This window comes from Hypanus sabinus, chromosome 4 (assembly GCF_030144855.1).
Source record: "Hypanus sabinus isolate sHypSab1 chromosome 4, sHypSab1.hap1, whole genome shotgun sequence".
Lineage (NCBI taxonomy): Eukaryota > Metazoa > Chordata > Chondrichthyes > Myliobatiformes > Dasyatidae > Hypanus > Hypanus sabinus.
In genome coordinates this window covers 119,603,520-119,620,728 of record NC_082709.1, presented here as the reverse complement: position 1 = coordinate 119,620,728, position 17,209 = coordinate 119,603,520, and the positions used below count along the sequence as shown (strand labels likewise).

At 39.0% G+C, this 17,209-nt stretch overlaps 1 protein-coding gene across 2 annotated transcripts in view; it reads left to right on the top strand.

Moving 5' to 3' along the window:
* The window catches only part of glra2 (glycine receptor, alpha 2), a 215,707-nt gene extending 200,677 nt beyond the window's left edge, over window positions 1-15,030 (top strand). For both annotated transcript variants that reach the window (XM_059966154.1, XM_059966153.1), the window contains exon 9: window positions 14,755-15,030. In XM_059966154.1, the coding sequence (XP_059822137.1) occupies window positions 14,755-15,030 (276 nt within the window). The remainder of the gene's footprint in view (window positions 1-14,754) is intronic.
* The last annotated feature ends 2,179 nt before the right edge of the window (window positions 15,031-17,209 follow it).

The following is a 17,209-nucleotide window of genomic DNA, read 5'->3' as shown; positions in this document are numbered from 1 at the left end:
CTAGTGGTTAGGATAGGACTGAGCATCTTGCTAGGCTATTACTGAGTTTAGTTAGGGTGTCAACCGATTTATTCCAGAGTCGCCTATTGGCCAGAGTAGTTGGCAGGATTCTTCCGCTGAGGGATATTAACGAGCCAATTGAGGATTTACAACAATTCCCAATCTACTTGAGTATTGAAATCCCCCATGACTATTGTAACATTGCCCTTTTGGTATGCATTTTCTATCTCCGTTTGTTATTTGTACCCATATCCTTTGTATTGTTTAGGGGTCTGCATTCAACTCCCACCAGGGTCTTTTTACCCTTGCAGTTCCTCTGTTCTATCCACAAAGTTTAAATACCTATGCCAACTCTTTCTGATGATTTGATTTAATTTTTTACCTGTCCTTTTGATACAATGTACACCCTTGGCATTAAGCTTCCAGCTATAATTTTCTTTCAGCCAGGAATCAGTGATGCAAACAACATCATTCCTGCCAATCTGTAACTGTGCTACAAGTTCATTCACTTTATTCTGTATACAGTGCACATTCAAATATAACACCCTCAGTCTTGTATTCATCCTTTTAGATTTTGTCTGCCTTTTACATCACAACTCATCTTGTTGACCACAATTTTGCTCTATCAACAACCTCTCTTCACTATACATTGCCTCTGTTTATAAACCAGCTACCTCTTCTCCATCACTATCATCCAGCTTTCCTATGATACTCATTGCATTGAAATACAGGCAGCTCAGGACTCTAGTCACACCGTGCTCAACCTTGTGATTCCTAAATTTGTCTAAGGTCTTACTGACATCCAGCTCCACAACCTCTCCGCTAACAGTTGTGGCACTTTGGTTACCACCCGCCTACAACTCTGGTTTAAATTCCTCCGTACAACGTTAACAGGTTTTCCCGCTAGGATATTAGTCTCCCTACAATTCCAGTCCACACTGGTCCCTACAATTCCAGTCCACACTAGTCCCTTCAATTCAGGTACTACCTTACCTGGAATAGAGCCCAATGATCCAAAAATCTTATGCCCTCCCTCCTACACCAACTCCTTACCCAGGTATTAAACTGTATAATCTTCCTAGTTCTAGCCTCAGTAGCACGTCACACAGGTGGCAATCCGGAGATCACAACCCTAGAGGTCATACCCTTTAACGTAGAATGTAACTCCCTGAACTCTCTATGCAGAACCTCATCACTTTTCCTATCCAATCCATTGGTACCTACATGGACTGTGACTTCTGGCTGTTCACCTTCCCACTTAAGGATGCTGAGGACTCGAACCCGGAAATCCCAATCCTGGTATCCAGGCGGCAACATACCATCCAGGAGTCTCATTCTCACCCACAGAGCCTCCTGATTTGTTCCCCCAACAAACCCCTGTCACCACAGCTTGCCTCTTCTCCCCCTTTCTCTTTCAGAGTCACAGAGGCAGACTTAATGTCAGAGACCTCACCCCTGTGAATTTCCTCTTTTTGGTCATCGCCCCCCACCAACAGTATCCAAAGTGATATACATGTTGTTGAAGGGGATGGCCACAGGAGTACTCTGCACTGACTCCTTAACCCCTTTTTCCTTCCTAACTGTTGCCCAGTCTCCTGCGTCCTGCCCTGTTTGTTATGTAGAGGTCACCAAAGTGCATCCAGGTCCTCCAGTCTGGTGTTAATGAGCAGGAAATTGTTTTGTAAGGTTTTGCATATTTGGGGTAAAAACAATTGAGGAAATTTAGTAGTATTGTTCAGACATATCGACATTTTCTTGATTGCATGAGTAAATGTATCTATTTTAATGTAAGATTACAGGATATTTTGAGTCATTGTTGTAAATGTGGAGACATTCCTGAAACATTGAAATTGAGCTTAATTTTCCACGGATTATCACCACATTAAGATAACAGGCCAAGTGTCTGCATGATAACATATGTTAACGCAAATTTAGTTTTAAGAGCACAACAGATTCTGCATCTATTGTAAACAACACCAAATAAAAAAATGCTGGAGCAACTCAGCAAGTCATGCTGCATCTATGGATGGGAATACCCAGTCAACGTTTTGGGCTGAGACCCTTCATCAGAACCAGAGATGAAGGGAGAAGAAGGTGGGGGGTGGGGAGGTAAGGAATATGAGTAGGTAGGTGTTTGGTAAAACCAGGTAAGCGGGAAGGGGAGATGAAGTAAGAAATTGGGAGGGGATAGGTGGAAGAGGCAAAGGACTGTAGAAGAAGAAATCTATTAGGAGAGGGCATTGAACTGTGGAAGAAAGGGAAATGGAAGGGGGGGGGCTAGGGAACCAGAGGGAGCTTCTGGATAGGTGAGGAGAAGAGAATCATGAGAGGGTAATCAGAATGGGGAATGGAAAACAAGAGATGGAGGGAGGGGGTAGAAATTAGAGAAATTGAGGTTCATGTCATAAAGTTGGAGTCTATCTGGACGGAATATGAGGTGTTGCTCCTCCATCCTCACCTTGGCAATAGAGGAGGACATGAGCAGACACATTGTAATGGGAATGGGAAGCTGGATTGAAAGGGGTAGGCATTGGGAGAACCTAGCTTTTGCAGTGGACAGAGCAACAGTGCTTGACAATGCATTCCCCCAATCTGCATCAGGTTTCACCGAGGTAGAGGAGACAGCACTGGGGGCACCAGATACAACAGATGTTCCCACCAGATTCTCATATGAAGTGACACCTTACCCAGAAGGAGGATTTGGGGTTTCGAACGGTGGTGAGGGAGTAGCACTTGTCATGCTTGCAGGGATAAGTGCCAGAAGGGAGATCAGAGGGGAGGGATGAGTGGGCAAGGTCGTCACCTGGAGACAAATCCCAATGGAAAGCAACTAGAGGTTGTGGGCAGTGATGGGGAGGGAAAGATGTGCTTAGTGATAATTTTCTGTTGGAGATAGTGGAAGTTATTGATTCTGATGTGCTGGATATGGCAATTTGTGGGTGGTGAGTAAAGAATATGGAAACCCTATCTTTGTTATGACAACCAGAAGATGCAGTGAGGGCAGATAAGTGGGAGATGACAGAGATGCAGTTGAGTGGAATTGATGGCCATAAAGATTGGATATTAGTGGTGGGAATGGGGGGAGATAAGGAAAGAGGGAACAATGGGTGGGGAGAGGGATAGAGCAAGAGGAAGAGATTGAAAGGGGCAGAGGGAGAGGGAAAATGGTAAAGGAAGAGGGAGATTGAGAGGGGTAGAGGGAGGGGGAGAGCGGGACAGGAAAGGGAGAAGGTGAGGGGGGAGAAAGAGAGAGAGAGAGAGAGAGAGAGAGAGAAATATTTCCCCACTACCATGTGCATCAGGGATGTTTCCCACTGTCACTAAGTGTTTTCTGAAGATTTCTTCTGGTTGCTACAGTATGTGTAACAAAATGATTTGCATTTGTTGACAATATCATTATGAAAATAAATCATCCCTGCTAGCATTTTGACAAACCGACAGCAATATTTCTACAGATTTCCAAAATATTCTGTGCTTCTTATGCTTAATTACAAACATTCAAATGATTCAAGTTTCAGTTTCTCTGCTCTGATAATTCTGTTCTATTATAATTAGCTTCTCAGAGGGCACAAAATATTAATCGCCCAACCTCCAGAGATTTACTTATTCGTGCTATACCTCTTGCCCCCAGTTTTGATGGAAAGCAGAGATTTACTCACTTATATTTATTTATTTACTGAGATACAGCATGGAATGGGCCCTTCCAGCCCTTCTCTGGCTGGGCATTTTAAAAGACATTCATGCCTGTCAAGAAAGGAATAGGAAATATCACTTTTCACAGGGAGTCTGCTAAAGTTATTGTTTGCTAATAAGCAGGAAAAATGGGTATATTAGCAGCTGTGATAGAAACACTTAATGGTATCATGATAGATGTGGTTCTTCCCTGGGAGCCTTCAAGAGAAATTATCAGGAAGATTATTTCATTTTCAGTGACGAATTTTATTGACATTTGAGACTCACTTATATTATAGCTAGTTGAAATATCTTCTTGAAATTTCGAAACACAGAGTTAGAGGTTTACTTAGCAGGCTGCACACATATTTATTTTATATGTTGAGTCTTTAGGACTTGCTGCATACTGAATGTCTATGAGATTGTTGCAAGGTTGAGAAGCAAACATATTACATTCATGATTTCCCTGTCAAATTGAGGAAGATTAGAAGATTGAGGGGGGATCTTATTGAAACGTATAAAATTCTAAAGGGATTGGACAGGCTAGATGCAGGAAGATTGTTTCCGATGTTGGGAAGTCCGGAATGAAGGGTCACAGTTTAAGGATAAATGGGAAGCCTTTTAGGACCGAGATGAGGAAAAACTTCTTCACACAGAGAGTGGTGAATCTGTGGAATTCTCTGCCACAGGAAACAGTTGAGGCCGGTTCATTGGCTATATTTAAGAGGAAGTTAGATATGGCCCTTGTGGCTAAAGGGATCGGGGGTATGGAGAGAAAGCAGGTACAGGGTTCTGAGTTGGATGATCAGCCATGATCATACTGAATGGTGGTGCAGGCTCAAAGGACCGAATGGCCTACTCCTACACCTATTTTCTATGTTTCTATGTTTCTGAATATGATCTTCCTATAAGTACGTGCATGGATATGTATGTTCTATACATTAAATTAATGTCAAATATGATCTCCCTATAAGCACATACATGGATATACATTAAACTGAAAGTGTGCTGCTTTGTTTAAAATGTAAAAAACAGTATATTTAAGAAAATCTAGCTAATTCAAATGACCATTAATCAAAACAGTTAATATTTTAAGTCAAAGACCCTTTGTCAGCATTGGAGACAAAATAAATTTGCTGAGCTGCTGGGAGGGAGTTTCTTTGGTCTCCACAGTTCTGACAAAGAGTTTTCAACCTGAAATTTGAACTCTGTTACTCTTCCCATGGATGCTGCCTGACCTGCTGAGTATTTCCAGCATTTTCTGTTTTTAAGTTAGATTTCCATCATAGAGTCATAGAGTACTACAGCACAGAAACAGGCCCTTTGGCCCCTCAACCTTTAGTCTCCCTAGTCCCATTGACCTGAACCTGTACCATAGCCCACCAGACCCTTCCCGGCTGTGAACTTATCCAAACTTTTATTTTAAGAATTGAAATTGAACCCACATCCACCACTTGTGCTGGCAGATCATTCTACACTCACACCACCCTCTAAATGAAGAAGTTCTCCCTCATGTTCCCCTTAAACATTTCACCTTTCATGACCTCCGGTTCTAGTCTTAACCTACCTCAGTGGAATGAAGCTTGCTTGCATTTACTCTGTCTATACCCCTCATAATTTTGTATACCTCTATCAAATCTCCCCTCAACAGCAGCAATTTTTATTTTCACTGAATTCTTCCTCTTACTTTAAGGAGGCAGACTATGCATAAACTGGCCAGGGTGATTCTGAATGGATTTAATTAAGGAAGGCAGTCGTGCATAACAATAATATCTCAATCCAAATTTTGCTCTTTGCCCCAACTGGTTTGGAAGCAGCCTGCAGTGTTAGGCATGAGAGGATTGCCTTCAGTTTAGTTTATCAAGATCAGACTGAATGCAGCCATGCAGTGCAACTAACATAAACAGGGTAACAGCTGACAGTGGACAAACAAATCTCCTGTCATGCTTATAAATATCTCTGAATAGTTCCAGACCTGTGGCCATTAAATAAAGTTTGTCCACAGAGATTTGAAAGTAAAATTGCATCGGGGTATTTCCAGTCTGTGCAAAAGAGAGCCCTTGCCCCATTTCTCATCTAGATTTTGTCAACACTGTACTGAAGTCAGTGAAATGGAAGTGTTCCCATGCAAACCCTAAGCCTTGAATCATAACACAGGCTGTAAAACCTCTGCAATTAAAAATTGATTGATCCATGTGGGGACCAGGTGCACTGATTGCCCCTCACAGGTGACTAACAATTGTTGGAATATTTGAAGTGAGTCATATATTCCTGGTACAAATGAAAGGAGGGAATGAGGACTAGTTCTGGTCAAAGTGTCTTATTGCCAAGGAGCATCTGATTGGTGATAGGGCAAGGTAATAATGTGACAAGATTCATTTTAAAGCAGCATGCCAATGCAATTGCAGCATTAATGGAGGCCAAACCAACAGCTGCTATGGTCACAACTGGAGGATTGGTTGGTTCAGAATATAAAGGTCAAAATCAAAATTTAAATTGAAACCTATGTACTACAAAGGCATTGTTAAACAGATGCACTTAATGCTGTGTAATTGTCAGCTTTCCAGACAGAACTGTAATTAAGGTTGTACTCATTTTCAGGACTTTTTTTATGTTTTTACAATTGTATCCATTAAAATGTTAAGGTTAATTAAATTTGTATTATCACATGGCTGCTATTATTCTGGTACTGTGAATCAGCCATACTGATTTCTATACTTTGTAATGTGCTCTCCTAATGAGAAATTCAATATAGGGAGCATTGAATTTTTTAATTCCTTCATTCAAACTCCTTGTTTTCCTTTTGCTTTCTATTACATTGTGGATTAAACTTGGCCAGCCTTGTTTTCTAAGCGTGATTTTAGCTCTTTGCGGATACTTCCCCAAGGTTGCTCAGAATTCTATTGCATAAGACAACATTTTTGTGTGGTACACGTTAGAATGAGAATGGGAAACTGATTACTGATCGCAATTGAGTGTTTTGTATTATGCAAAGGTCACCAAATTTGATACCAGGTCTTCCATCTTTATGATGTTCTGATGCATAGAGAAATTTCATTTAAAGGAATACATATGCATTTAGATTCAATGTCTGCAGAATTCATTTGGCAAACAGGACGTGCTACTCATGCAGGAAAAGGTGTTCATGTTGAGTGGGATGTCTGCTTCAGTTAGAATGAAAGAGAATTTGTCTGACCATGCTACAGACTCATCGTTGCCACGTGTGTGTGTGTGTGTGTGTGGTACAATAGGTATCAGGATCCATATCACTCATTTTTTTCCAGCCAGCCTTGCCAGGCTGCAACCCATTACCCCATCTTCCTGGGAAGTGGAATTAACCTAAGCAGCTCACTTTCGGCTGAAATGTGCTGATTGTCTTCCTTTTGTGTTCTCAATTCCTAAACTTCCATGAACCCAATGCAAACCACCATCCTTTCAGGTAAACAAGAGATGAAATCCATATATCACTCGTAGGTTATCATGGATTACCTTCAGAGACCGAAGCTAGAAACCACTGCTGAGTCAGAGCCATTGACCCATAAACCACCATCAACCTGTCAATAATTGAACCCATGCACCATTGCTAGACTACTAGGTAGCAGATTTGTTAACCATTCATGTAATGGTATGGATTAGACCCATCTATTGCTCCTAGCCTTCTTGTTGTTTATATATACCACATATACTAATGTCAATACCATCCATACGCATACTGTGCATAGCTTGTCAATGAACAGGTGATCATCTCCTTCACCTGCCAAGGTTGATATTGTAACTCTTTCTGCATTAATATCAACATTTCCTGCCCTCTCAACAATGAGCAATGATGTAAAATTAAACTTTTTAATGTATATTCCTGCTCTGTGCCTTCTCATGGAATCCATAAATTGTCAAACTTCAAATTTAGACTTAAGGCCTCTTTTCAATTTAGCTTAATCTATCTATTTCATTAAATTAATCTCACATCCAGAACCCTTTGCCATAATTTACATATCACTCTTCAGCAGGAAATGCAATCGTGAAATGCAGAGAACAAATTTATCAATATTTCTATTGCTTTTGGTATTATGAAAATTATCTTACATTATTAGAGCCTTATATCATTTTTGCAAAATTATCCGAGGGATGCTATAATTTACACATAGCTGATCATGTGCAGGCCATATTAGTCCATGTTACCCAAAGGTAATATGCTGTCACTGCTTTGTAATTTCCTGAAGTTAGAATAACTTCAATTCAGTGATGATCTATTACTCCAATGGTGCAACCCAGAGTTACTCATTGAACAGATGTCCGTTCATGTACCGGAGCTGTGTATAAGCATGTGGTCCTGAATCCGCATCCAGGCTCAGAAATGAAAAGATGCAGCTTTGTCAGGTTTCCAGCATAGGTGGGAAGTTTCCCATTCTAAAGATAAGCAACCGACTAACTGCTTTTGTTCAAGATGGATAACGTAGCAGTGCACAAATGGTTCATTAAATACTACACTGATTAGATTAAACCAATAACTTTATCAAGAAAAATTGACTGTGGTGCTAACCACCCTCTTCAGCTCTATAATTACAGCATGTCCCTTTCCTGCTGCCTGGGTGATTTTGAACCAGCCGTAAGCTGAAAGCCTTCAGTGCTGTTAATGCACTCTTTCCAACTGCTGTATCATCCAATTAGATCGAGGCTGATGGGCAGTTAACTCCGGCTATCCACTTCAGTTATGTCTACCTTTTCCCCACCTTCAATCTATCGATGTCCACTTTGAAATTTCCAGAAATTTCTTGGATAGATTTTTTTTGAAAAATTGTTTCTGTCAAGCTTTTAGTGCCTTCCTTTGTGAATTCATGCATTGATTTCCTGTGTAATTTCCTTATTCTCCTTCCATCCAAGTCTGTATGGGCCCACATTTGCCTTCACTGTCTTTTCCTTTATAAATATCTATGGTGTATGATTTGATGATTCTTGTCAGACTACATTTATCTTCTGTCATCCCTTTATTATCATTCAGTTGTTTGTCCTCCTTTGCTGAATACTAAAATGCTCCCATTTCTCAGACCTGCTGCTATTTCTGGCAACTTTGTTAGCCTCTTCCTTTGACTCTAGTCCTGTCTTTCATACCCCTTATCAATGAGAGATAAATAACTTTTATTTATTTTTATGTTTTTGTTCCTTATATACTCTCCGTGAATATGTCTTCCATCATATCACCGCTAATTTAATTTGTCCAGTCTGTTTGGAAATTTAAGTGTTCTCGGTCAAGAAGAGCTATTTCCCTGGAAACAAGTGGAGATTGTTTTGCAGGTAAAGCATGAAAAATAAATGCAGATAAGTGCAGCCTGCTAGAGTAGCAATGGTCAGCACACAACAGGACCTTTGCTCATCAATTCCATGCTGAGCATCAATCACCTACATGAACCAATTAATTCCATTTTTAATTCTCCTCACATTATCATGAACTCCACTCCCCAACCACCCCCACCCTCAGATTCTATTTCTCACCTACATACCAGGGAGAATTTACAGTGGCCAAATAACCTACAAACCTGGACATTTTTGGATATGAAAGGAAACCAGAATACCCAATAGAAATACGCGCAGGTCATAGGGAGAATGTGAAAACTCAAAAACATTAGTTCATGAGGTCAGGATTAAACTGGGTCATTGAGCAGTGAGGTAGTAGCTGTTCTAGATATTCCACTGTGCTGCCCTTTTATCCACTCTGTAAGTCACATCCCAAAGGATGCTAGCAGTTTAGTCAAACATGCTTTCTTATGCTTGCGACAGTCCACATAGCCCCTTTCTTTGGTTGAAGCTTCTCTTCCCTTCATTCCTGCAAAAAAAAAGAAAGGCATAATTTATATAGTACCTTCAGGAAATCCTAATTCGTTTTGTAACCAATGAGGCCTTCAGAGGTGCAGCCACAAGTATAATATAGGGAAAGGGTAACAACCAGATTATCTGTTACATTAAGTTTGAGTGAAGGACAGACATTTTCCAAGAATTTGAAGATAACTCTACTGCACTTCTACAAAATAAGGCTGTGAGATTTGAGAGAGTAGACAGGAGCCCTGCTTAATAATCCGTCTGAAAAATACCACCTCCAAAAATACAACATTCTTTCAGAGTACTAGCCGAGAGATTTTTTTTCATGTCACTGGAGTGGTGTTTGAATTCACAATCATCTGACACAGATTTAATAATACTGTCAACTGAGCCTTCATCAACATTCAGAAACTTCACTTTGCTAGGAAAATAACACAAATGAAAAGTAAGGATTTCAAGCCGAGCAGAGTCTTCACTGAAATGTCCATGGCACTAAATCAATCAGATGACACCCTGATCTGGTGACATCTTGTGTACCGCAAGATTTCTGTGTAAACCACCTATCCCAATATGGTGACATTTTTTTCTTTATCAGGTCAATCAACACTTTGCATCAAAAATGGCCATAAATAGAGAAGAGCTATATGAATTCCCTGCACGAAACATAACATTTGTTTGATCTTTCAGTCCTCCTCCTCTTCAGTTGCCTGTCTATTGAGCAAAGTCTGGTATTATTTTGTTCAGGATTTTTCAGGTAAAAGTTCATCTCCTTGCGTTCTAACAGCCTTTGAACTATAAATGGCTTCCTTTAGGATTTACTTGCTCAGTTCATGCAATTAATAGCCTGAAACAACTGGGGGGAAAATAATTTCTAATCCCCTCATTAATCTCAAGTCTAATTAATAATATCAGTATCACTTATCACTTGTGCAGTTCTGAGTGAGGAACATATAATAGTTCCTCGTAGGGCTGTGTGGATGGCTTCAAACAAATATAATGCATGGGGTAAATTTAGCGTCACAATTTTCCTTCCTATTATTTGGAATGAAGTATTTTGTTTTTATAAAGCTATTTATTTTTGTGTTTTACATTTTAAATATGTATTTATCCCTTCTTCTCCAGCCCTTTATCTTTCCCATCTACTTGGCTTCACCTATCACTTTTTAGCTAACGTCCTTCCACACTCCCCCCCCACCCTAATCTTTTAGTTCTGGCATCTACCCTCTTCCGTTTTAGCCCTGAAAAATTGTCTTGGCCCGAAATGTCAACTGTTTATTAATTTCCATAAATGCTGCCTGACCTGCTGAGTTCCTCCAGTATTTTGTTTATTGAACGCAGCCCAGTTTCTGCACATGGAATTACTGCCAAGGAGGGCCTTTACCCATCATTTGTAAAGTACTTACAGCAAATGAGGCTTAATAACTCATGTTCATCCTCAGCTTTTCTGGCTCTCCACCTTTGTCTCTTCCTCAATAACCGTATTTACAACACTCCTGTTTGACAAAGTTAATGTACTCCATTGTAGGCTTGTATTTCCTTCAATTTTACTGTATTTGGTTGAAATAGGTGAAATGGGCCAGACTTAGGTGCTATATAAATGTAAAGTTTAAGAGGTACTGAAGTATAGACTCTTGCCCAAGTTTTGGGTGAGGTCCACAGCCAGAACTAAAAGTAGGAATTTGAATTAACCTCAAGAGCTCTCATTGTAGCAAGCACATAATATGATAAGGTGCTATATTAGACTATTTTTCATCATATCTTTCTCCATCTTTAACATAATGGGTCAGAGTTGTAAGTCACTGGAGGATTTGATGGTTTCTGCAACTTAGTTCAAGGACATGTGGTCGCACTTCAAATCTCCTACTTTTGCAGGTCTACTTCCATATTGCAGATGGAACCTGGTCGTTGTGTGCACTCTTCAGGTCTGCTTTAAGTTGAAGTGATGCAGGCTTTCCACAATTGCAGATTTAAACTCCAGGTTCATACTGGAGGGTAGCCAACACAAAACTGGCATCAACAAACAAGCAATTCTTCCTTTTAAACTCACAACTAAAGCCATTGCCTTGTGATGTAAAACACAGACAGAATCTCTTAAAAATTGCATTAGTCTCATGTTGATTAAAATGGGCTTCAATTTAAATGATTATTGCAAGTCAATCACACTGTGCATACAATTATAAATTACCCAGAGTAAGAAATAGAATCTTCAAATGTTGTAAGATATCTGAACTAAACCTCGAACAATAGTGGAATTTTTTAAAGCTGCTATCTTGTTTATGGTTTATTTACGGTCTGATGAATCTTTCATAGAAGTTGGCTAAGACTGGTTCTTACAAAGCAGGGATACTTCTCTCAGAGATCGTTAAGAATCCAGTGAAAATTTATCTCCAGGTTCATTGTGCTTGATTACTTGCAGCCTTGCAATTCTGTCCACAGTAACAGTAGAAATGAAGTAACTACCAATCAACTTCAGGCTCTCGCTTTGTTGGCAATCATGGAAATATAATCAATGCTCTGCTATGACTGGAAGCTAGTTTCAGTTCTTCTTTCTTATAACAGATATATGCAGGAATTATGAATCTGAAAATATTAACATTAATATTAATGGCTCAGAACTTCCCATCCCAATGAACTTTTATTCTTTCTGAGAAGAAAGTAATTTTGTAAGCCAGAATATATTCCGCCAAATGCGTCAAACAAGCTTTTGACTTGAGCTGTGTGGATCAATAAAGCTAATGTGCTTAGAGCGACAGGAGCAAACTGATGGTAACAAAATTTCTTGCTAGAAATTGCATCCACCAGATGGCAAGGATTTCCCCGCTATTAAACTGCGGATTCCAGTTGAGCTTATCTCAGGGGATCATTTACAGTGCACTTCCTATCTCATGCAAGCATTTTATGATTTTTATATTGAATAATAAACCATTTAACAAATATGTTATGTATTCCAAGTACTTCCTCTTTGGGAATAGTTACTAGCTCTTCAAAAGGTTTGAATCATCTGCAGGGATGGAAATTGTCAACCAGCAGAAGCTTAAAGGTTCTAGCTTTGTTTGGGGAACTGTTTTTAAGCTAGCTACCCTGTTCGGGAAAGATGCAAGTACACCCAGTATTGTGGCTGAATGCAGTTCAGATAAATTATTTTTAATACTGAGTTTTAAAGTTATCAGTCAGCGGCCTACTTGATTTTCAAAGCAATATCGCTATAAGACCATAAGACATAGGAGCAGATTTCAGCCAATCAGGTCATGAAGTCTGCTCTGCTATTCCTCCATGGCTGATTTATTATCATTCTCAACCCTATATTCCTGTCTGCTCCCCATAACCTATGATGTCCTTACAAATCCTATCAATCTCCGTGTTCAATATGCCCTATGACATTCTCCACAGCCTTCTGTGGACACGAATCCCACAGACTTACCAATACACCCTAGTAATACCCTCCCGAAATCCTATCAATACAGCCTTTAATATTATGATGAAAGACAAAATTAATTTCAATTCAAAGATATGTTCATACCTTATGCAATGCTTTCACAACAGTTCATTTGGTGTTCAATTTTTTTTCTTTATTTTAATGTTAATATTTGTTTTTAACAATTGCTTGAATTGAATTTACATTAATTTCACAAACAGAATGAGAACTGCCTTGAGATTGTTGAACAGAGTTCAGACTGAATTAGGACGTTATCATCCATTCATATGGCTCATCCTTTGATTATACAGCCTAATGTAATTCAATTGCATCCTCAGAAACTGCTATTAGCTTTGGTGAGAAGCAATGTGCATAGTTTCCAAGGATCTTCTTGTTTATTCTATCCAATTTATTTTCTGAATATTGGAATGTTAAGTTATAGTAGGACAAATAACCACAGAAAAAAGAGAAATTTATTAATGTACAGCCAGACTCAAATTGCAAATTAATTACTGAATTTTATGAAAGTTGTTGAATTTTACATATATTCTTGATTTATAAGTGAATTGTCATTGTCATCGTTAACCAAGGTAAAAAGAGGTGAGAAGACAATTTAATACCCTTGCTCAAAAAGAAACAATCCTTTGCATTCCAGAATTCTTCAGAAACTTAAAGGAGTTAACCAATGTTTTGAGTTATCTCCATGAGTACAGTTCTTTAGTGGCTCACCGGAGACATCCACACCAGTTAAGGACCAGGTTTTCTGGTCTACTCTAGATGCACTTAGAGTCAAACCCAAAGTTCTTTGCATCTGACATCTGCACATGCAGACCTAGTCCTGACTCTTGCAAAACTATAGCTGGCTGTTCAGCCTTTATAACATAGAGCATAGGACAGTACAGAACAGGAACAGACCCTACAGGTCATTATGTCTGCAATAAGCACACAGCTAAATTAAATGTCTTCTGCCTGAACATGATCCATATCCTTCCATTCCTTGTTTATTGATTTGTCTATCTAAAAGCCTCTATCCTACCTGCTTGTTACTCCTGGTAGCTCATTCCAGACACCTCCCACTCTGTAAAATAAATGCCAAGCACATCACCTTTAAACATTGCTCCTCTCACCTTAAATGCATGTCCTCTAGTATTTGATCATTTTGTTTGTAATTTAGCCAAAGAGAATGGTTGTCAATATAAAGATTTTCCTTTTTCAAAACATTTATGAAATCTATCCTTATGATAATCAAATTATATAATCACTTCAACAGCCAGACCAGCTTACACTTGATGTTGAACCCAGGTTCAATTTGTTCTTTGTAGATCAATAGCAAACCTGACAGTGCATCTATTCATTATCCCAAGCAAACTGTCAATTTCTCTCAATCCTTTTGAAAATATTAAGGGAGAATACTGCTTGCCACCATGTAAGATATTGACCTCCATGTTGAGATCAAGCTGCGGTGTTCTAAGTTGTTAATGCAATCACTCACTGTTCATTCTCCAGGATGAATACAAGTCCTTGGCCTTAGGGAAAAGGCTTTAATATCCATAGTATCTGATCTTATCATGCAAATTGAAACCTCAATTTCCCAAAGTAACTTTAAGAATAGCATTAAACAACCTCAATAAAAAGAGTGAGAAACAAAATTAGATGAGGGACTGAAGGGCAGAAGTAACATGAATTTATCTAAATCAACTTGTCAGTTTTTTATTGATTTGGGAATAATCTGCCAGGGCCTCCTTTCATTTTCCATTTCTGACTGTCTTTGAGGAGTTGGAGGGGAGCTCTGCCTTTGAACTGCTGCGATATTTTTTGGGCTGCCTGGTTTCATCATGCCTTATGTCTCACAGGATGAAGACTTGACTCGGGAGAGCCGCTTTAACTTCAGTGGATATGGGGTAGGCCATTGTCTACAGGTCAAGGATGGCACTGCAGTCAAAACAGTAGCTCCAACTCCACCACCACAGCCCAAGGACGCAGAAGCCGTCAGGAAGAAATTTGTTGACAGAGCGAAAAGGATTGACATGATATCCCGTGCTGCCTTCCCTTTGGCATTCCTCATTTTTAACATCTTTTACTGGATTACGTACAAAATTATACGACATGAAGATGTCCATCAGCAGTAGTCAGTAGGCAGTACGCCCTGCCCGAAGTGTTGTCCTCGGCTGGACTGTGCGTGACCAAGTAATGCTAAATTTTATCTCTGTTGTTCACTGTCTCTCAAAAAATGACCAGCCCAGAATGAAGAAAAGCTGAATGTTTGCATTCTGTTGGGAAAGCAATAGAATGCAAAACTTTGAAATCTTGAAATAAGGGCGTACTGTACTGCATTGTCTTTTGGGACATCTTCTTCCAGTGTCTGCCCTTGACTGAGTTTATTTCTCTCTCTGTAAACTCCCCCATTGCCAATGAGGTAAACTAACCCACTATGCCATGTTAGAGGACAGGGTTTTCTGGGGAGGGAGTGGGTGGGGTGGGGAAGAGGAAGAAATGGGAGGAGAAGAAAGCAAGTGAACAGTTGTTTCATATTTTTAAGGAGTGGTAATGTTTAATGGATATGCAATGGAAACAAGATATCACTTTTCTTTTCAAAGATTGGTATGTTTACAATGGTTCCAGTACAATGAATCAAGAGTGGACCAAAATTTTACAAGAAACCACTGCCTTTATATTAAAACAATACCCAACTGAGCTGCATTCTATTCCTTGTCGATGTTAGTGGTTCACCAGGATCATTTTGTGATTTGAAGAATTCTTTCTACATATATATGTACAAAAACAAAATTAATACTTTGATATTCTAGTGGAACATTTTAATATTTTTCACACCAGGAAGGAAGAACATTAATATTTGAACTGAGGTATTAAAATGATGTTTCATGTTATGTGATTTACTTAAAGGCACATAATCAGATTGTAACCATTTCTTAATTTTTGATTTGAACCTTTAGGAAGATTCTCACTGCTTTAAAAAGATTCTGTTGCCTAATTCACGTGCATTTCAAGGTACCAAACTGTAAATTCCTTGCTGTGCAACTTGCACCAATGTATATTTAATAAGATTGTTGTTTCCTTAATGGTGTGGCTCAGTTTATCAATGTATAGGTCTTAACGCTGTAGCTTTTTATGTTAATATAGGAGAAACGTAGCATTTAGATTGGTTATTGTGTCAAACAATATTAAACTCTTCTAATTTATTCCTTGTTTAATCTGCCTCTGATATAAAATGTTTATTGTTTTTCAATTTAATATAAGAAACATAATTTACTGGTCTGACGAAGAAGAGAAAATTATGTCAGGAGTCTTTGTACTGTTGTGATATTTTGGGGAACTGAGAGACTAGTGATTTATTCTTCCCATTCAGCCTCCATCTTTAACAAACTATTAAACATTAGTGCTTTGAAATTCAATCCCACTTGGTAGTATTTCATGTCAGAGTATTGTATTCTGCTTCAAGTACTCCCTACTTTGAATGACAAAGGAGGACCAGGAAATCAACAGTGAATAGTAGAAAAATACAGTGTACAGGTATATGTATTTGTGGACAGGTATACGATAGACAAGAGCTTAGAGGGATATGGGCCAAGTGCTGGGAAATGGGATTATCTTGAATATTACATCTTGATCAACATGGACAACTATGGGCTGATCAGCCTCTTTTTCCATGCTGAAAAGAAATAATAAGGCAACCTTCAAGAGCTTACGTAAAAAAGAAAGGTTGTTGAGGACAAAGGTGTGTCCTTACAGACAGAGACAAGAGAACATATAATGGGAAATATGGAAGTGGCAAAGAAATTTTAAAATGACCTTGTACCTGTCTTTGAGAAGACACAGAAAATCTACCAGAAATATCAGAGAACCAAAGGTCTAGTGAGAGTGAGGAAATGAAACCAGAACTGGATTTTAAAAAGCATGGGAGTAGTTAGTGAGACTAAAAGTTAATATATCCCAAGGACCCAGTGGTTGTCATCCCAGAGTCTTGTGAAAGGGATGGCTGTAGAGATAGAGAACCCTCTTATTACCTTCTTGAAAAATCCCACAGATTCCAGAATTGGTTTTGGGGTTTGGAGGATATCAAATTTATCCAAACATTCATGAAAGGAAAATAGGAAACTGCCAAATATTTTGTTTAATATCTGCAGTGGGCAAAATGTTGGGATCTATAACAAAGGATACAATGACAAAATATTAGGATTGAACATTGACAGCATGGATTTATGAAAGGGACATTGTTTTTGATTAGGTGACTAGTGTTTGAGGATATGAGGAATGAGTGGATATGGTGTGTTTAGATTTTTGGAAGAA